This window comes from Tauraco erythrolophus, chromosome 2 (genome assembly GCF_009769465.1).
Source record: "Tauraco erythrolophus isolate bTauEry1 chromosome 2, bTauEry1.pri, whole genome shotgun sequence".
NCBI classification, from domain to species: Eukaryota; Metazoa; Chordata; class Aves; order Musophagiformes; family Musophagidae; genus Tauraco; species Tauraco erythrolophus.
Genome location: NC_141466.1, coordinates 78,309,121 through 78,329,858, shown reverse-complemented (window position 1 = coordinate 78,329,858; position 20,738 = coordinate 78,309,121). Strand labels below are relative to the sequence as shown.

The following is a 20,738-nucleotide window of genomic DNA, read 5'->3' as shown; positions in this document are numbered from 1 at the left end:
TCTCTTTTGCGACACGAGTAGTGCTAGCCTTCTGTGTTTGCTTGTTATGTAGCTCTTAATACAAATGTTGTTACCCTGGTGCATGGAAGTAACTTTATAAACTATCCTGAAAGGGGCTATCCACCATCACATATAGACTGTGTACGTTATGGGATGTAGAAGCATTCATAAGACTGATAATGGGTTTATTCCTTAGCTAGTACTAGCAGATTCTGCCAGATTAAAAAGAGGTGAAAAAACCCACCAGGTTATGGAAGTGTGGTTTGTTTCATAACAGGATAATTAGAGCCCAGAAGTTGGGTCTCCTGTTGTCCACGTAACTTTCTATAAGCTCATGAATTTATTAACATAAGTAGAAAACAAAAGGAACTAACCCGAAAGGATTGGTTTGCATGAGGCTGCTGTGTGTGTTGCTCTTCATTCAGCCTGAAAGAAACCTCTGTACCAGCTCCAGCACGAACAGAGCTTTTTTGTGGTGATATGTTTCCTCGAAATCCAGATGATGGCTGTTTAATGGACAATTGATAATTTCCTACTGATGTTCAGCAAGGCACTTGGGACTCTCTGTCAACCTACTGCTCTTTCAGACAGCCCATAACTGCAAGTGTTTAAGAGTGTGCCAACTCAGACTTGAGGCCAACATCATCTGTTTGGCTGAGTAAATGGAAGACTAAGCATATTATACAGCCTAAAGCTGCAAGTTTTGCTAAATGGACATGAAACAGTCTAAAATTGATGCTAGTATTAGACTGGTGTTTTCAGATAGTTAAGGTATTTTTGGGTTGTTCAGCTAGTTATGATAGTCCACCTTCAGAAGCCCCTCATATGGCCTGAAATTGTGGAAACTTTGGTCAATACCTAGATGGTGAGCCCTGTGCATCCTGTCCAGTACCTGTTGCAGATCACACTGTTTGTTTCATAATTCAATGATGTCCATGTTAGGAGCAGTCAGGTAGTTTAACCTTCTTTGTAAGTGCTGTGAAGATGATCCACAACTAAAAGCCTTCTAAATTATATTCATGTCTGGTGATGAATATTGTCCTTGTGCTGACTTTGTTAGGTTAAATTGTTCTTTCACTAGGTGAAGATACAAATTTCTTGATGTCATATAGAGAGCAATCATAGGCCTTCTCTCCCTCTTCTCCTTTTGTTTTGTTAGTCTAAAAGATCAAAGCTTAGGTACCCTTTTTTTGGGTAAGCAGCTCTGTGCTTAAGCAGGAAGATACTTCTCTGAATCTGATAGCTTTGCTTTATCATGCAGAATAATGTGTGGTTTCTGTCTGTGGCACCTAATGTTACGATTTCTGGCTACTTATGAAAGCAGACCTAATTAACATGTCTACAGTGTGGTTACTTTTCTTAAGAGGAAGAAATATTTTAATGTAATCAGTAAAATATCAAAACTTGACTATTATAATTTGTAGATTTTGATGTCATCTCCTTTCAATTAAAAAAACCCAAACAGCTGGATATAATGCCTACTGTTGTATCTGCTAGTGATAATTGAAAAAATCATGAGTTTTTTTGTTGCCTGAGACATTATGGTCTGTCTGTAATGTTGTAATACACTGTTTGTCTGTATTTAGTTGTACAAGCCACCTCAGCTATTTCTATTTCCCTTTCTATGGATTAGGAACAATAATATCGAAGGGTCTAGAATGAAAATTGAATTCTTGTAGATACTTATTGCAGATGAAAGGTGCGATCTCATTTTCAGTGTTCCTTTCCAAGGTGTATCCATAACATTTTATTTCATTGATCTTCTTTTTACTCATAATGGTGGTTTTGGCAAGGTGTTTGTGGTGTTGGGGTGTTTTTTGTGGTGGTATTTTTTTTGTGTAGGTGTGTTTGTTTTTTGTGTTGGGGATTTTTTTTGTGGAATTTTTAAAAGTTTCTCACATTGATACCTTTTTATGTCTCTTACCAGAATCATCAGAGCCAGCTGGAAATATTTGATGAAAATGTTGCCCACATAAGTACTTGGTTGTATCAGGCTGAAGCCTTGCTGGATGAGATTGAGAAAAAGTCAGCAAGCAAAAAGGAGGAAACTGTGAAGGTAGGAAATGTTGCTGCCAAGTAACAACTTCTTGACTTTAAATGAAGTCAATTCAGGTTTGCTGCCTGGATTTTTTTTTTTCCAATATTTTTTCATTTCCTAGGGTAACCATTTGCATTTTCTTTCACTTCTTAGCGCTTAACATCTGAATTAGATGATGTTAGTCTGAGAGTGGATAATGTGCGTGATCAGGCTATTATCCTGATGAATGGTCGTGGGGTGTCATGCCGTGAACTTGTTGAACCCAAACTGGCAGAACTGAACCGCAACTTTCAGAAGGTCTCTCAGCACATCAAAAGTGCCAAGGTGAGGATGAGTGAGCCCCAAAACGTACTTGGGGGTCTATGCCAAAATGATGGCAAATAGCTTTAGAGGATAGATCTTTGTGTTAGAACAGCACTTCTCTGCGTTTGATTCTTTTTCAAGTGCAGGTATTTGCATGTGAAAAATGGATAGACTGAGTTTTAGACCAACTACTTTTTTTGCCTGAGTAGCAGGTGATGACTTGAGTTGCAAGGGAAAATTTACAAACAACTGTGTGTCTTAAAGATTCAGAAAAAATGTATATGTTGCAGTACATATTTATATGAGCTACAAAACAACATGATAAGTTAACGTGACTTGGAGGTTTTTTGTTTGTTTTGAGACCAAAATGCTCAGATTGAAGTTTGAAGGGAGAAGCTTAGTAATACTTACCAGTACTGTGTCCAAGCTAACTCTCAGGGTTAGATCAAGCAACTCTTGCAAATTTTTTTTTATGCTGATGTCTGATGGTTGTACAAACAGATATGCCTGTTCATGGAGAATGTGTTTAAGTCATTAAACTGTTTGTGACAGCTCAGATGACATTTTCAGCTTGAACAAAGTTTTACTTTGTTTTGCAGATGCTTGTTGGACAAGAACGACTTCCTGTCATGTCTGAGCCCCGTGAAGTCAGAGTAGGCTTTCCAGACCTGGAAAAATTTGAGTGTGACATACAGAATATGTTAAAAGTTGTAGAAAAGCATCTGGAGTTGAGTGGGGAAGATGAAAAGGTTTGTGAGCAGTGAAAGAATTAAGTAACTGACTAACTCTTTCTATTTTGTCTGTATGTTACATTCCTTTTGACTTTGAGGGGGAGTTCTGAGAAAATTTTTCCGAAGACAGGCATAGAAAATAAAGGGAATTACTAGGTTGTTGGAAACCCTGCACAACTTTCCCATACTTTTCCCATAGCTGCTGCCTCTTGACTGGTGCATTGAGAGTAACTGGTCATACACCAGTATGTATTTTCATCGTGGTTTTATGTAATTTGGGTAGTGAACTTTGTTTCTGATTTATTTCTTCTCTTCTACTCAAAGTACCTGTTTATAAGGAATAATTCCTGTAAAAGTAATAGGGTGCAAGAGTGTTTTTTTTCTTCATATCTAACTGTATGAACTTATGTTGAAATGATTACTTAATGCAGCTGAGACTCTTACTGTGTATTTGGCAGTTTTGGGCCTCTAATCTTTGGGCATTGGGTAGATTTTTTTTTTTTTCCACTCTAAATTTAAGCTTGTATGATATATTGAATCACAGTGCATGGGTCAGATCAGTGGGTGCTTGTGAGATGAAGTGCAGATAAAAATGTTGTAATATGGCGCATAGCAAGTCCAAATAAGAACTTGAAACAAAATTTGTATTTTTCTAGATTCTTATCTGGGCTCTGCTATTTACCTGTATAAAACTGTCATACGTTAGTCTGCATCTTGTCGACAATATCCTTCTTGGCTACAAAATTGGGTTAATTCCTGCCAGGCCACCCTATCAGCCTTCCTTTTGAGCACATGAAATATTATAAACTGAGCTGGAAAGCTAAATATAAGTCTGTGGAAAATAGCATATATACCACAGAAAACTATTTTTAAAGGCCTCTATGGAAGGACCTATTGTTATAGAACACGTGCTTCCCTTTGTGCTGTTTTTATATATATTATGTTTTTGTTTTCTTGCTCTTCTGTTCTGAACTTGCTCATTATTTATTGTCAAGGAATGTTTAGAATAGAAATGGAGCTGACGCCATTGCATCCTCTTGCTGTGGGTGCCTACTGCTGGCTTATTGAGCGAGCTTCCTGCAGGGCATCTCTGTGAAGTTTATGGAATGACCAAGCTGGATTTTAGAATTTGGTAGTTGTGGAAGAGAATCTCTGATTTAATTTGTTTGGGTCACATTTGGGTAGTAAACCAGCAGTTTGGTACCATTAGTGTTAATATCTGAGCAGGTAATAAATTTGTTTTGGAAATCATAGCTGAGCTTTCTGTAGATAATACAGATTTGCGTAATTTTAGCTGGATCAAGAAAGAGCTCAGATTGAAGAAGTTTTACAGAGAGGAGGGCAGTTGTTACAGCAGCCTATGGAAGACCATAAAAGAGAGACGATCCGCATACAGCTGTTGCTTCTCCAGAAAAAGTACAACAGTGTGCAGGTATGAGCTTTAACTGTAGTAACTATCATAATCATTTATGCAGTCTTCCCTTTGGTATCCCACTTGCAACCTGGTTATGACTTTTCTAGTGTATAATATTTTCTGGGAAAGAGTTAAATGTATGTACACACAGTCTGACTCTCTGAATCTTTGCAATTCCAAAATACAAATTTTGTCATTCCAAAGTTTTAGGGGAGTGTTTTTTATTTTTGAAGTCCTTTTCATAGCTTCACAAAGTGCCACCCTCTATGTATTTACACAGATGGGTGCAGACAGTTGGACATTAGCTTCACTCATCTTTGCTGGCCCTTCAGCAGAGGTTTGTCTTCACGACCCTGGGCTATGTTAAGAGTGACTACATAAACACATGTACAGAAACATATTCATTGAGTTCTTAGCTGTAGATGTTTGTGTGAATGAGTCTGCTCCTGAATTCCTCTTGCTTCCTATAAAAGCATATTATCAGCAATTGTGGACTCTAGTATGTTGTGGTGCGTTCCTACACATAGAATATTAAAAGTGGTTTTGTGTAGAACAGAGGGGATCTGTATTCTTACTTATTATTGAATCATATTAGAGTTGGTAAGGTGAGGTGTAACTCAAAGGCAGGGTAAGACCCTCAGGCTGGCTTTGATTACATGTCTGTATAGATATATAGAATATAGCTATTTTAAAAAAATAAATGACTACTATTGCATATTTTGGAATTTGCTTCTTCAAATAAATCCCTCAAGTATTTTTAGTTTTCAAATAAATAAGACCTATTCTGTTCATTACTTCCCTCTTATACCATATTTTGCTAATACACTGGATTGTAGGAGTGCAGGTCATTTCAAAGGAGGCAGGTGGTGGAACTCTCTCCAGTGTTTTCCCAGTATAAGAAGGAACATGACAGTCTAATGAAGTGGCTGGATGAGGCTGAGCACCGTCTGTCAGGGCTGCAAGGTGTGGAAGATGAACAAAAACTGCAGGTAAAAGATTTTTTTTTTTTTCCCCCTTAGAGCAAATAGAATGAAGGCTACATATGAGCTTTAGAGATTCATATATTAGGGTTTCATGGCTGTTCTTTTGAAACCTTATTGGAAAGAAGTGTTTTCAAAATGACAGCATTCATTTTTCATTAGGAAATTATCTGCTTACACTAGTTTGGGAATTCTACATAGTCATCATAGGTCCAACCTGCCACCCAAGTGTCAAGCTGCAGGGTGTGCCCTACTCTTCTACCTGTACTGGACATAAGCATACCTGTGGGACGTGCGCTCAGGTAGAGGATCTCCTCTGCTTAGTAGCAGAGCTCCAGGAGGAGGTGAGTAGGTTGAGGAGTATAAGGGAGTGTGGTGTGTTTTAGCCCCAGGCGGCAACTAAGCTACTACTTACAGGGGCTATCCCTGTAGCCCCTCCCTGCTACCAAAACCCCACAGCATAAACCCAACACAGAGTGCAAGGGAGACACTACTGGAATCGCACTTTGCCTTCCCTGGGGTAGGCCCAAAAGGCAGACATGATGCATGATATGGAGAATCCCCTATCCTCTCTGCACCTGGCTGAACACAGTGACGTAAGAGATATGGGGGCAACGGTGACAAGTTCCTGCCCGACACAACAGGCATGTCTCCTCTGTGACTGCCCCACCTTTCCAGATATCCTTACAAAATAGGTATGAGGCTTTGCAAGTGGAACCAAACAATAACGAGGATGATGAGTTCATCTAGCTTGGAGGTGTTGCCGAGATTCAGTCAGCCTATGTTGTGCATCAAAACTGCTTTCATAAAGAAAAAAACATGACTCATTGTCATAGGAGACTCCCTTCTGAAGGGAATAGAAGGTGCAATTCGCAGACCAGACCCACTTCTTAGGGAAGTCTGCTGCCTCCCTAGGGCCTGGGTTAAAGATGTGAAGAGAAAACTTCCTGCCTTGTTGCAGCCCTCAGATTAGTATCCCTTATTGATTTTTCAGGTAGGCAGCAATGAAATGGCAACAAGAAGTCCAAGGGCAATCAAGAGAGATTTCAGGGCCTTGAGATGACTGGTTAAGGGATCAGGAGCACAAGCAATGTTCTCCTCTATCCTTCCAGTTGCAAGGAATCATGAGGGAAGAAACAGGAAGAGCCAGCAGATCAATACCTGACACTTAGCCTGGTGTCACCAGCAGAATTTTGGGGTTTTTTTGATCATGAGTCAGCATACACGACACCAGGCCTGCTGGTGACAGATAGTACATCTGTCTCAAAGAGGGAAAAGCATCTTTGCACAGGAGTCAGCAGGGCTCATTGAAAGAGTTTTAAACTAGATTTACAGGGGGAAAGGGATAAAACCAGGCTCACTAGAGATAAGCACATCAATGTTTGAGGGATGGTGTGTTAGTGAGATCCTTCAGTCTGCTGTCTCAGTGGAGGTAGGGGATGGAGATAAAGACACAAGGGTTATTGATGTGTTAGAAACCATGGAAGCACCTGAGAATTGTCATGTAGGAATTAGGGCTTCTCCCCAAAAAAAGGTGGTGGGATTAATAGCCCAACTGAAGTGCATCTACAGCAATGCATACAGCATGGGCATCAAACAAGAGGAACTGGAAGCTATCGTGCAGCAGGAAAAGTGTGATATAGCTGCCATTATGGAAACATGATAGGATGACTCGCACAACTGGAGTGCTGCAATGGAATGCTAAAAACTCTTTAGTTTTACTAAAACTATTTAGGAATAGGCAAGGAACGAGAGGTGGTGAGGTAGCCCTGTATGTTAGGGAGTGTTTTGATTGTCTAGAGCTTAATGATGGTGGTGATAGCATTGAGTGTTTATGGGTAAGAATCAGGGGAAAGGCTAGCAAGGCAGATATCATGGTGTGAATGTGTTATAGACCACCCAACCTGCATGAAGAGGCAGATGAAATATTCTATAAGCGGCTGAGACAAGTCTCATGATCACTAGCCCTTGTTCTCATGGGGGACTTCAACTTACTAGATGTCTACTGGAAATACAATACAGCAGAGAGGAAACAGACTAGGAGGTTCCTAGAGGTGGATTTCGGTCTCTTCTTCCAAGTAACAAGCGACAGGATGAGAGGAAATGGCCTCAAGTTGTGCCAGGGGAGATTTAGTTTGGATATAAGGAAGCATTTCTTCACCAGAAGGGTTGTCAAGTATTGGAACAGACTGCCCAGGGAAATGGCTGAGTCACCATCCCTGGAGATATTTAAGATGTGTAGATGTTGTGCTTAGGGACATGGTTAGTGGTGGACTTGGCAGTGCTAGGTTAATGGTGATCGATGATCTTAAAGGTCTTTTCCAACCTAAATGATTCTAGGAAAATATCCCAGCCATCAGGCCCAACACTTAGGGCGTGATCTGGGTGACGTGGTTCAATCAGGACAGTTTCTCTTGCTAGTCTTGCTCGTGGGGATTATCCTTAGCTCTTTTTCATACCCTGGCTCAAACAGCCTGATTCAGTGTCTGGTTGGTGCAGGTATGTAACAGTCTCTTTTGCAGCTTAAACTCAGCGCCTCTGCATCCTGTGGCCAGGATGTTGCGACTACTCTGATGCTGCCTTTTGCTGCCTCAAGTGCTTAGGGAGTGATAACTACTCTCATGATTGATATTACTGTACACAATGAAGATTAATAAAAATGACAAAGGCTGAAAGATTTCTGATGAGAAGAGCTATGTGTAATAATGTGTGTGTGCAGGTCTTGACAATTTCACAACTGATTTAATAGGATGTCAGGGACTGATAAAATTTACTGCCCAGAAAGCTGTATGTCTTAATTGTTGGAGGTACAGATACTTTTAGTGGGTTTTTTTGTTTGATGTGGTTTAGTGTGGGTGGTATTTTTTATTTTTCTTATTTTATTTCTCCTTTCATCCTTCAAAACACTTTGGCTGCATGATAATTACATTAATATTTTAGGCAATAACAGTGAGGAACCCTGTGAAGCAGTAAGTAATTTCTTGGACAAGCTTGGGGGCTAGGCAATCTGTCAAGTACTTCTCATTTTCTGTGTATGAAGCTTCATAATTAAAATGAATCAATCTCTTTTTGACTGCTCTGTAACTTTTTAACCCAGCACCAATTAACTTGGAGGCAGGGGTAAAACACTCTGGTTCCCTGTGAGACTCACACCACAAAATCACAATGTTGTGCTCTTTGTTCACAGCTGTAGCGCTATGTGTCTTCAACTGCCCGTGATACCTGTAGACATACGGCAGACGTTCTGCTCTCCTTGGTCACACTGGCTATTCAGTACTAGCTATGACAGTAAACCCTTGAAATCTGCTTTTCTTTAGAGAGGCTTTTCCAAATTGTAAGCCTCCTACACAGAGCTGAGCAGCAAAGATGGCCCCAGGGTCTGTTTAACTATCCGACATCTCACCGCTCTGTTGGGTCCTTAGCAGTCACTCCTGGTGTACTGTGGTACTCGCACGTGAGCTCCTTGGGACCTGACTGATGCCAGGGAATTTGTTTGAAGGAAATAGGGATCCATACACATTTAAAGTAAAAGAACATGTTTCAGTTTTTCTGTTTGACCATCAGCTGCTTTGAGTAAATCAATTACTGGATTGAAAAGGAAAAAAGAGGCACCTGGATGGTTCTTTGCTAATGGAAGCAGTCCAGTTGTGCCACAAATTGGTCTTCCTTGTCACTGTTGGTCTCACTGCAGGTTGATTGGTCTTCTCTAAGGAAGATCCTTTGCCTCCTATAAAGCCCTTTTCTTTAGGGATATACTGCAGCTAAGCTAATCCCGGCACTGCTGGATCCATTCCTGGATTACTGTGTCTTGGTATCTGGGTGCTGAATGCAGGATATCATGTAAATATGGATTATCATAGCAATTGCAATAGACTATACATGGAGAAACCTTATCTTTGCTATGAATTAGTTAAGTTGTGTAAAAAATGTCCTTATACTTCCAGATGTAGTTTCTAATCTGGCCAAGTCAGCTAGGCTTTCAAAAAGGGACCACAGCAGGTTTTCATTACTCCTGTGAAACTCCGACATTGCTGCTTTTGCTGCATGTGCCTGCACTTCTAGCCTTCTGATGTTTGAGTGGTAAGCTAGCCTCTCTTAGGTGAGCTTATTTCATTTCTACGGCTTGTTCTTTCACCTGCTTAACTAATTGATCTTGAACACCAAAACCAGTATGAGATCATACCATTTCTGAAGGGAGAAATACTGTTCCCAAATATGATCATCATTTTCGATGAACATAGTTGCTCCAGAATTTTCTTGAAGCCACCTGACTTGACTTACCCTTAGCATCAAGGGGACCCTAATGCTACAATTCTGCACTAGGATCTGCCCCTCAGCGATTTTTACCATCTATTCTGTGCTTGAACACCCTCTCTCCCTCCTCTTTAGTCAACAGAGATGTCTGATGAAGGTGGGGAAGGGGAAACCCTGGACACATCCATAGGGCCCCCAGACTGCCAAACAGCAAATTGCAGTGCTTTTTGTTCATCTCAGCTCAGGACTAAGATGCACTTAAATGAATTCTTCACCCACTGGTAGGCAGCTGACTCACCCCTCACCTTCATGTGAGGAAGGTGCAGTGAGCAGAGGAAGAGAAACTAAAGTTTGAAATGAACAAACAAGGAGTGAAAGAAGGATTTCAGCCACCAAGCTGAGGAATAGACTGCAATTAAGGTTTTATGTAATACATTATTTACATTTTTGTAAATGAGTGTGGAGGAGAGGATTTAGGGTGCTTGAAGGTCATACATATATCTATCTATTGATTTGCTGGAAGTAGCTGGATCATAAATATTCTTCATCATGTATGCTTCTAGGGATTACGGAGTTAAGTGTCTCTGAAATATTGGTAACCCTTCTGCATAGCAGGTACTTCTGAAAAAATGTTGTTTTGCCACAGATCCTTTAGCTAGAAAAGCCTGCATCAAAAGCTTGTATCTCCTTATTTTCCAACCTTGCTTTAGCGTTTTATTTAAATTGCTCTATTCTGACTTGACTTGGAATGAGGGAAAGGAAAAATTAAACCTTAAATTGAAGAGGTAATTAGTTGACTAAAGATCCTGAGACATTTTTCCAGGTTTTAGAAAACTGTTTCGAAGTGAAAATGATAATTTTGCAGATGGTAAGTGAATTTACTTTTGCAGGCACAGTGCAGTTTTTCCTATAAACTGAAACACAGACACCATCTTGAAGGCTCTTGAAGTATTATTCCAGTAATAAAGAAAACGCGTTTGTTTGCCTATTGTGCTTTTTATAGGGAAGGTTCTGAATTACTTAAATATGAACCATTAGCTACATTGCCCATGAATATGTTGCTTACTGAGCGCATTAATTAACCCGAAGAACAAGTAAAATGAACATGAGATTTTAGCTTTGTAAAACCTTTTCCTAGAAAACTGGCTATGAAATATTTTGAGTATGAGAGAGAAGGGGTAAGGAATGGTTAAAAAATGAGCATTTCTGATGAAAAGCGTATTTATTTGCAAAGACAGTAAGTAATGTGTGGTGATCTGAGATTAGACTGGGTAAACACTTTTGGTTAAAATGTTTGTGTAGTTAAACATGTCAGGTAAATTATTTAATTTTATGTCAGTTTCTTGAGCAGTGTTTTCCAAAATCCACTTTAGAAGCAAGTCAGAGTATCTCCTAGAGTTGAATCTTTAGTAGATTTTATTTCAAAATATATTTAAGTGTAGAAGGGGAAAGGAGAAGAAAATCTGAAAACAAATGCTGAGTTACAGGTCAAACCAGATGCTAAGTATAGGAGGAAACAAATTTTTATTTGACTAATGAATTAAAATTATTTTTAGCAGCTCTCATTGAGAGGCCTTATTTATAGAATGTACACTAGTAATTGAGTATTTGCCTTTTTTCCCAGTCATTTATTTTTCCTAGTATTTAGCAAGAGACTAAATTTAATAAACATGCTCTGTTATCACTGAAATTAAAGTAGAAGAGGGCTATTAAGTCCTTTAAGATCCAGTCAGATCTCCTCTTAAATAATTCGAATAATTTTTTATTTATGGGTGCTTAAGAAAAATTTGCCTGTTTCTTGTGCTTTTTTTTAATTTAAAAAAAAAACAACAATGAAACCCTATGTCGTGGGTTAGGTTGAACCCCCCCCACACACACACACAGCCGGTCACTACCCCTCCCCCACCCCCAGGAATGAGGGTGAGAATTAAAGGATAAACGTGAAACCCGTGGGTTGAGATAAGAGTGATTTAATACAGATGATTTAATACAATGTAGGTGCTCACCACCCCCTCGTATGCGAAGCCCGTCTCGTCCCGAAAACTGCAAATCCCGGACGAACACGAAGCCCCGAAATAGAGAGGGGCAGAGAGGGAGAGATAGTACTCCGAGAGTGGGAGTACTGGGAGAGAGAGAGAGGAAAGAAAAAAAAAAAGAAAAGCAATAGAGCGAAAAACACAGCAAGCGCAAAAGAGCAAAAGCAGCAAAAGCCAAAGCGCAAAAGCCCTTCTTCCCGGCTGACCCTCGCTTTTATACTGGGCATGACGCTGCATGATATGGAATACTAAATGGCCAGTTTGGCCCTCAGTCTTAAGTTCCACACAAATCACAAGGGGAATCGTGTCCCCCTTGTCCCATCTATGCTCCCCCCTTATCCCGCCGTGCTTCTGCACTCCGGCACACTGAAAAGTCCTTGGCAGCTTGTTATCAGCGTTCTTCTCAGAGTGAGCCTCTGAGTAAAACCAAAACATGGAGCTTTTCTAGCTGTTAAAAAAACCCACCTCTGTCCCAGCTAAAACTAGGACACCCTAAACCCTAGCTTCTGTGGTATTTAGATGTTTGATTTGTGTGAAACAGTTATGTCAAACTTCTGCTCTTCCATTTTTTATTACATTACGCTGCATTTTAGAAGCTGCCAGTCTGCAATGCAAGGTAGAGAACAGCTGAACAGTTGGAACTCGGCTGTAGTAAAGCACTAATGTGTTTATAAAACTTACATATCTTCACCTTTAAGCAGGAGAGTTGTGCAAGGAGGAAACATCATCACAGTGATGGGAGGCAGCTGGAGGGGATTAGTCATGAGGTGTGCTCTGCAGGAACAGCACCAGGCACTGCTTTGCAGAAGAGCAGCAACCTGGCCCAGGATGGTGCTACTGGGGAAGCAAAGTTTCAGTATATGTCAGTGTTGACATGTGACAAGTAGAGAACAAGTTTGCTGCATGCTAACAGATGCCATTTTAAATCTTGTGCAGTTTTTTTTCTAATGGGAGATAAAGCAATGTGTGTGAAGTAGAAAGATCATAAAGTCCAGTGACCTGTTCATCTGGGTGAAGTCCAAATTCTGGACTGTTGCCTGTGTGAGAATGGGACTTGTGGGGTGATGGAGAGCTAGAGAAAACACTTTGTGAAGATGTTGCAGGCAGCTGTGCTGCAGCAGGCATCCTGGTGTTTGTTCAGACGTAGGCTTATTCCACACTGCTGTGGAATAGATACTTTGAGTTGCACAAGCTTTGTCTGATTTCTTTGGAGCCGGGTCCTCTCCTTCCACAGGAAATCATACCGCTGTCTAAGCCTTGGGCTTTTGCTCCAAATTTCAGTGACGGAAGCTGACAAAATATATACAGCATCTCAAGAAAATGTGTTTGGGGAGCGTTGGGGACCAAGATGCTGGATTTGTAGCTAAAGCATATGGTGTAGTTTATGGTTGTTACTGTGGTGCGTGCTTGCTGTGCTGTTACTGAATCATGAGCAATGCTGAGTGTTTTATGACGCTTGTCTGTAATACTTGTTTTCAGTTGACTCAATTTACACTTGTGTGCCTGTGCATCCTATTTCTTCGGTGTGAAATGAATGACTGAAAGCATACCATGTGTGGTGGTAAAAAGGTCTGTGGAAGTACAACTGTGTCCCCAGTTTCCATACAGGGGTGACTGTCTACTTGAAAAAACAAACCAAAAAAAACCCAAACCAACACAAAACAAATGAAATCCTTAGAAGCATTCAGTGCGTGAGAAGAAATTCTGAATAGTGAACATACCTTTTCTGCTGCAGTCCTTTTTTCTGTTGAACTACACATGGTGCATATGTTGGATTCCAGTTAATTTGAGTGACATATTTGAAATGCTTAGAAACACGTGGAGGAGGAAGATACAGGTGTTTGCAAACAACTTTGTTACTGGGGCTTCATATTGTATTGGTTGTCAGCTGTGCTAGCGATTTGCATGTGTGCTCCCAGCCCAGACTAATTGCAAATAAAATTCACTGGCTGAAATCGTTGTGAATATACATTTATTCTTCCTGCTCTCTGAAGTGTATTCTCAGCTGTTAGCAGATCGTACAGTTGAGTGCCTCTGTCTCTATCTTGCTTGACTCAAATTCACTGAGTAGAGGATGGTGGCTTAGAAATTGCTTGAATTCTTCAGTATTTGGATGTGGGTTTACCTTTTCATTGCTGATTTTAAAGAACTGGCCTGTTTTCAGAGATGGTAACACAATCCTTTTGGACAAGAAACCTTCTTAGCAAAAAAACTGCTTTCAGTCTTCAGAGTATCTGCTTCACCTGCCTCTGCTACCTTTGCCAGGCATGGCAGAGTGCAGCTTCTTGCAGCTGGCTTCCTAATCCTTCAGATACAAGTCATCATTTATGATCCAAGAAAAAACTACATTACATTATTGTTCTTGCTTTCTTTTCTGCTAACATGGTACTTAGCTAGGTAGCCTGGTCTTACAGCCAGAGCGGATAAGAATTGCCAAGCTCTGGACGAGTTAGTGTCTCTTACTGCTGCAAAAACCAAATCATGGTACTAGTGGAGCACTAATTTATTTAAAAAATGGTGGGGAAATGTGAGTGGGGATGCTTATTGAAAAGAAGGTGGAGGTGGAAAAAAAAGTCTGCTTCAGTAAATTGTTAACTTCTGAGAGTCCTCTGATAAAGGAAGCAGAGAGTGGGCTGTAATCGCAACTAGATACAGGCTCGATCAAGAAGTGTAATTTCTGGAAATGGTAAGATCAAGGTGAGAGAAACAGCAGTGCCCTTCCCGCTCCCCAGAGTTTTAATAGAGATTAATACAGGGTCATTGTCAAGCATGATATCTACTGTTTTCTAACTTTTTTTTAATAAATATAGAAACAGTTCTCTGCAAGGCTTGCAGATTTCTGAGTTTATGTAACTTTGTTAGAAAGGCCTTTGTTTTGTCTTTTAACATAGAAAAGTACTTATTCTGAATACAGTCTATTGATTTAGAATTTTTTTGTAAAATTGCTTGTTCTTTGAAATATAAAATGAACTTTTATGTTTTCAGGCAATCCCTGTCCAGCAGAGGTTAAAAGGCCACTTTGCCGCAGGGGTCAGGACCTTGCCTTTTTCGGCTGAATACTTGGTTGAAATCAACAAAGTCTTACTGGCCATGGCTGATGTTGAACTGCTACTGAATGCACCAGAGCTAAATACTGGTATCTATGAGGATTTTTCAACTCAAGAAGATGCACTGAAGGTACTGTATGCCTAAGGGTTATATTCAGAGTGAAAAAATGGGAGAAGGGAATAGCAGAAGGAAAAAGACCACCTTAGCGACTGTATAGCTGTATTCGTATTTTTGCTCAGTATATACCGGATCAGGAGGCACTGAAAATTAAATAGTGAGACAGTTTTGTGGCTAACTTTTCTTTTATGCAGAATTTGGATACAAAGTATAGCAGTGTGGAAGCTGGGCAGGAGGTGGGGGAGAGGGTTTGACTTCTTTTATTGGAGAAACTGAGATGTTTTTCATCACGTAGCCTAAATAATATGTAGAGAAATGCTAAAGCCAGTCTCCTTAAGTTCTTGCTTGGTCTCCGTAATACAGCTACTCTTCTCCGTGTCATTTGAAAACAATTGCTCACATGGGAAGAGAGAGAAAGGGAGATTCTTGACTTTTGTATGAAGCTATATATGAGGCTACAAGGTAACAGTACCTGTTCTGATCAGCAAACTGTCAAAAGCACGATACAGAGATCCCAACAGAAAACATCCGTTGAAGTTGGGAATTGCACACGGTGTGGTGCAGTGTAGATGTACCTCTGTGGGTTGGGAAGCATAATGAGATCTATGTGTCCTTGTATTTGAGGTAGTCATGCTTTGCCTCTCACTTAGAGCTAGTTTAGCTGTTACACAGGTCCTTTAAAAGCTTTTCTGAATTTCATTCCACTTTTCCAACCTGTTTTTCTTTGTGCTGTGTACATACATTCTTTTTTCATATTCGTTTTTTGGCATAGTTTTCAAAAGCACGTAGAGAAATGATGATGCCCACGTTTGACAAAGTGTGTGACTGTTTTGTTGATGAGATTCTCTTGTTCCTCTTTACTCTGGTTCTGTGGTCATGTAAACATAATTAGGAGCATTTATGTTAAGATGGGTTTAAAATGCTTCATTTTGGTTCAGGTCTCTTGTCTGATTTTGAAATTTTTATGTATTCTGAGGCTGTTTTCAGAAGAAGCAAATAGCGGATAATAGAATTTTTAGAAGTGTTACTGTTTTAAATTCAAAAAGATAAGTAAATTCCACTGTTTGCATGGACTGACCGTCCTTCGAATACCAAGGCACTCTTACAATAGCATCTGGTTTAAAGCTATTTTCACAGCACATTTCAATGATGTTTGAGATAGATTGCTTTAACTTTGTCATTTAAATCTAAAACTTTTATGTAGCTTATGCTTTGCAGTTCTGTGCATATGGGAGGTTACATGACGCATAATAAAGTTATGTTTTGTGGCTCATTTTTTACATGAGGAAGGAATACGTACAGTGTCTTCATGATACAGGGGTAGATTTGCTTAATAATGAAGATTCATAGATTCATAGATTCATAGATTTCTAGGTTGGAAAAGACCTCAGAGATCATCGAGTCCAACCATCCCTAATCCCCATTAAACCATATCCTCAAGTAGCTCATCCACCCTATTCTTAAACACATCCAGGGATGGGGACTCAACCACCTCCCTGGGCAGCTTATTCCAGTGGCTGACAACCCTTTCAGAGAAGAAATACTTCCTAACATCCAACCTGAATCTCCCCTGACTAAGCTTATGCCCATTTCCTCTTGTTCTATCACCCATCACTAATGTAAAGAGCCCTTCCCCTAACTCCCCACCATCTTTTCTCAAGTATTTATAGGCCGTAATCAGGTCTCCCCTCAGCCTCCTCTTCTCCAGGCTAAACAGCCCCAACTCCCTCAGCCGCTCCTCATAAGTTTTATTTTCCAGCCCCTTGACCAGTTTAGTTGCCCTTCTTTGGACTCGCTCCAGGAGCTCAATATCTCTCTTAAAGCGAGGGGCCCAAAACTGGACACAATATTCCAGGTGCGGCCTCACCAGTGCCGAGTACAGGGGCAGGATCACTTCCCTGCTCCTGCTGGTCACACTATTCTTGATACACGCCAGTATCCCATTGGCCTTTTTGGCCACCTGGGCACACTGCTGGCTCATATCAAGCCGGTAGTCAACCAACACCCCCAGGTCCTTCTCCGCCAGGCAGCTCTCCAGCCACTCCTCCCCGAGCCTATAGCGATGCTTGGGGTTTTTATACCCCAAGTGAAGGACTCTGCACTTGGCCTTATTAAAGCTCATGCCATTGGCCTCAGCCCAACGATCCAGTCTGTTCAAATCCCTCTGAAGGGCCTCCCTACCCTCGAGCAGATCGACACAGCCTCCCAGCTTGGTGTCGTCCGCAAATTTACTGAGGGTACATTCAATCCCCTCATCCAGGTCATTGATAAAGATGTTAAACAGAACTGGACCCAGCACTGAGCCCTGGGGAACCCCACTGGTGACCGGCCTCCAGCCGGATTTAGCCCCATTTACCACCACTCTTTGGGCCCGGCCATCCAGCCAGTTTTTAACCCAAAGGAGGGTGTACCTATCCAGGCCAGCAGTTACCAGTTTCTCCACCAGAACACTATGAGAAACTGTATCAAAGGCTTTACTGAGGTCCAGGAAAACTACATCCACAGCCCTTCCCTTGTCAACCAGGCGGGTCACCCTGTCATAGAAGGTGATCAGGTTTGATTGGCAAGACCTGCCTTTCATAAACCCATGTTGACTGGGCCTGATCACCCGGTTAACCTGTATGTGCTCATTAATAGCACTCAAGATAACCTGTTCCATGACTTTGCCCGTCACCGAGGTCAAACTGACAGGCCTGTAGTTCCCCGGATCCTCCTTCCGCCCTTTTTTGTAAATGGGGGTAACATCCGCCAGCCTCCAGTCCAGCGGAACTTCCCCAGTGAGCCAAGACTGCCCAAAGATAATGGACAGGGGTTTGGCAGTGACATCCACCAGCTCTCTCAGGACTCTTGGGTGGATACCATCAGGCCCCATAGACTTGTGGGCATCCAGCCGAAGGAGCAGATCCTTGAATAGATACTGCTATTTTGAGAAGTATGGTATGCCTCTTCACCTCAGGAACGGATTGGATATAAAATATTAAAACCTCTTCATAAAAAAAAATCCTGAGAAGGACACATGCTTAAAAGGTGTGATCTTCTATTCAGTTCAGTTGCTAAAACTGATTTAATCTGTAAACTGTTGATTGTCATGGTCTTATTGTAGATTCGTTTTTTTTTTTTTTTTAAGACATTTACTTTTTGGTCTAATTTGTTTATTTTTTTTAAGTTTCCTGCTGATGTTGACTTTACTAATGGCTTGTCATTACTGTGCTTGCAGAACATAAAAGATATTTTGGATAAACTTGGGGATCAAATTGCGGTCATACATGAGAAGCAGCCTGATGTTATATTAGAAGCATCTGGACCTGAGGCGATACAAATAGGAGATGCACTAACCCAGTTGAATGCGGAATGGGATAGAATTAATAGAATGTACAATGATCGTAAGTGGTAAGTCAAGGATGTTTGGCTTCTGTGATCACGTGGTAAATATTTTATGTACTTGAATATAAGCATTTTACAAATGTATCCTAATGATTGAAGATAAAGAGTTTGGGAGTAATCAGCTTTAATATGTTAGTACTACACAATAATTGCCAGAATTATTGAATGTTGAAACAGTTAACATGCAAATTGTAGTTTGAATGCTTTTATGAAGCTGATCGTTTTTACTTTATAAAATAGAATGTGTTGTTTATAAAACATAAAATTTTGGTTTTGTAAAGGTATCACAAAAGTTCTAGAATAAAAATGTTGAGTAGGACATCTTTTAATAAAGAATTCAAGGCTACTTTTGAAGGAAAGAAGGAGTTTGAAAGGATGGTGTCTTTATATATGATATTTGCCAATAATCTTTGTAAATAATTGAAGATGAGACATCATCATATTAGAAAATTTTGTGTTTGAGAGAAAAAGAATATTGACATCAATGGTTAAAAAAAAAATTGTTTCCTATTTCCTTTCCACAAAGATCAACTAGCTGTAATTTCACTTATGCCAAAAAAGAAGGGAGGGAAGTTAAACTAAGCCGTGATTTCTTTGTCCCTTAAAGAGGACGCTCTAAACTGAAAATGCCCTATCTGAAACATCTTTAAGTGTTTAAAAACAGACTCAATAACACTTAGTCAAACTTGGAAAAGTGTGTCAGGCATTTTAAGTTGGAATTGGTGAATATATGGAAGTACATGTTCAGGAAGTTATCTGAAGGTAGTATACTTCAGTAAAGTGAAGGTACTCACACTATAAACAGTGGTAGGCAATGAGATTGCTGCTATGTGAAAAAACCTTAATGACTGAAAATGATTTCATGAAACTTAAATGTGAAGGCTCAAACTGTATTTAATTTGCTTTTACAGTATTTGCTTTTTAATAGTGACATAAGGTAATGGTTAATGCAGAAGTTCTGTAGAGCATAAAGTAATGTCTAGCCATGTTCACTTGCTTTGCAGCACCAGAAATCTGATATCAAACACATTTCGTAGTGTATTTTGAAGAGGTATTTTTAGCAAGTGTGTGTTACATAAGCCAATGTTTTCAGCTCTTTCTCAGAGCACTGGTGTATGTATAGGAATATAAGAATCAGTTGGTAGCATTGTCTAAACAGAGACTTCCAGAAATTCTGGGGCACTGGATCAGTGAAGCATCAAGATTTCTAATGCCTCAGCAGGCATTGTTGTTTCACAGTTTTTTTAATTTGAAAACAAATAGCGGTGCCAGCTGGGTAGCACTTCCTATGCTCTTGCTGGCTGCCTGTGGTCACCTGCCGTATTGGGAGACAACTGCTCCAGAATGCGGTGCCCATCTGTATTTATATGCCTGCAGCTATTTTGTTGTTTTCATAGACATGACACCCACTAAGCTTTAGTTATGCCTTTAATATTATCCTTTTTTGACTATGAGTACAATTTCATTTACCACTTAAATTTAGTTTCGCTAAGTAGCCAGGGTTAACCAGAAACTTAGTTTTCCCATTGAAAAGATAAGTGTATCAGAGTAAGCTCAGTGTTTGTGATTAGCTGGTAAAATGCAACAGATGCACTCCTCAGTTGGTTCACTGAATACAAATTAATCTTGAATGTCATAAAGTTTGTAAAGCTCTGCATCTGAATGAGGATAATACTGGGCATGATTTTCATGCAAAAAGGACTATTGGACTATCAACTTAAACTAAAATGGTATGTAGCTTCCTGAATACATTAGGTACTACAATTCTAACAGAAAGATGTACTTTGATTAATGAAGACAATATCAATTTTAAAATGCTGTATTTTGGCCTTAGTATTTTTATACCCTTTCTATTACAAAGAAATTTTAATCAAGTTTATTCTTGCTTTTCCCAGTGTTGCCCTAAGTATAAGCAAGAAGACTAGAAGGCTCTATCTCCTTAATCTCTGACTTTCTTCTTTTTCAGAAGTGGGTGGACATTTTGACAGAATTAGTAGAAATAGCATCTGAAGTCTGTGGCAAAAGACTGATTTAGTTTTCAGAGATAGTAATGATTTTGTGATTGAGTGCCAGCTAAGTAGTTAAACCTTAGATAAAAGCTCTGATGTAGCCAAGCACAAGATGAATTAAACTGTACTTAGCAAAACTTTTAAGTGATCGACTAAATGCAGTTGGCTTCAGTTTAATTCTAACATATGTGTAAAGTAAAACGTGTGTGTGTTTTGCCTGCATATATGGACTTAAAACTTTGTTGAGCCATTTGTAACAATGCTGGTTTGCTAGTTTTGCTCCTTCTGCCATGGGCTTTCCACCAGTGCTAAAAGTGTTAGTGACTTGGGAATGAGCTGTGGTTTGGAAGCAAGCGGATTCTTGCAGAAGAATTGAGGAGTGGCCAAGTCTTGGTGATGTGGTGACAGGACTTCGGTACTTTTA

At 40.1% G+C, this 20,738-nt stretch overlaps 1 protein-coding gene across 1 annotated transcript in view; it reads left to right on the top strand.

Moving 5' to 3' along the window:
* The window catches only part of UTRN (utrophin), a 366,325-nt gene that overhangs the window by 103,355 nt on the left and 242,232 nt on the right, over positions 1 to 20,738 (top strand). Inside the window, exons 35-41 of the mRNA XM_086631518.1 lie at positions 1,928 to 2,056; positions 2,192 to 2,362; positions 2,941 to 3,090; positions 4,367 to 4,504; positions 5,323 to 5,475; positions 14,742 to 14,933; positions 18,139 to 18,311. Of these exons, the coding sequence (XP_086487644.1) occupies positions 1,928 to 2,056; positions 2,192 to 2,362; positions 2,941 to 3,090; positions 4,367 to 4,504; positions 5,323 to 5,475; positions 14,742 to 14,933; positions 18,139 to 18,311 (1,106 nt within the window). The remainder of the gene's footprint in view (positions 1 to 1,927; positions 2,057 to 2,191; positions 2,363 to 2,940; positions 3,091 to 4,366; positions 4,505 to 5,322; positions 5,476 to 14,741; positions 14,934 to 18,138; positions 18,312 to 20,738) is intronic.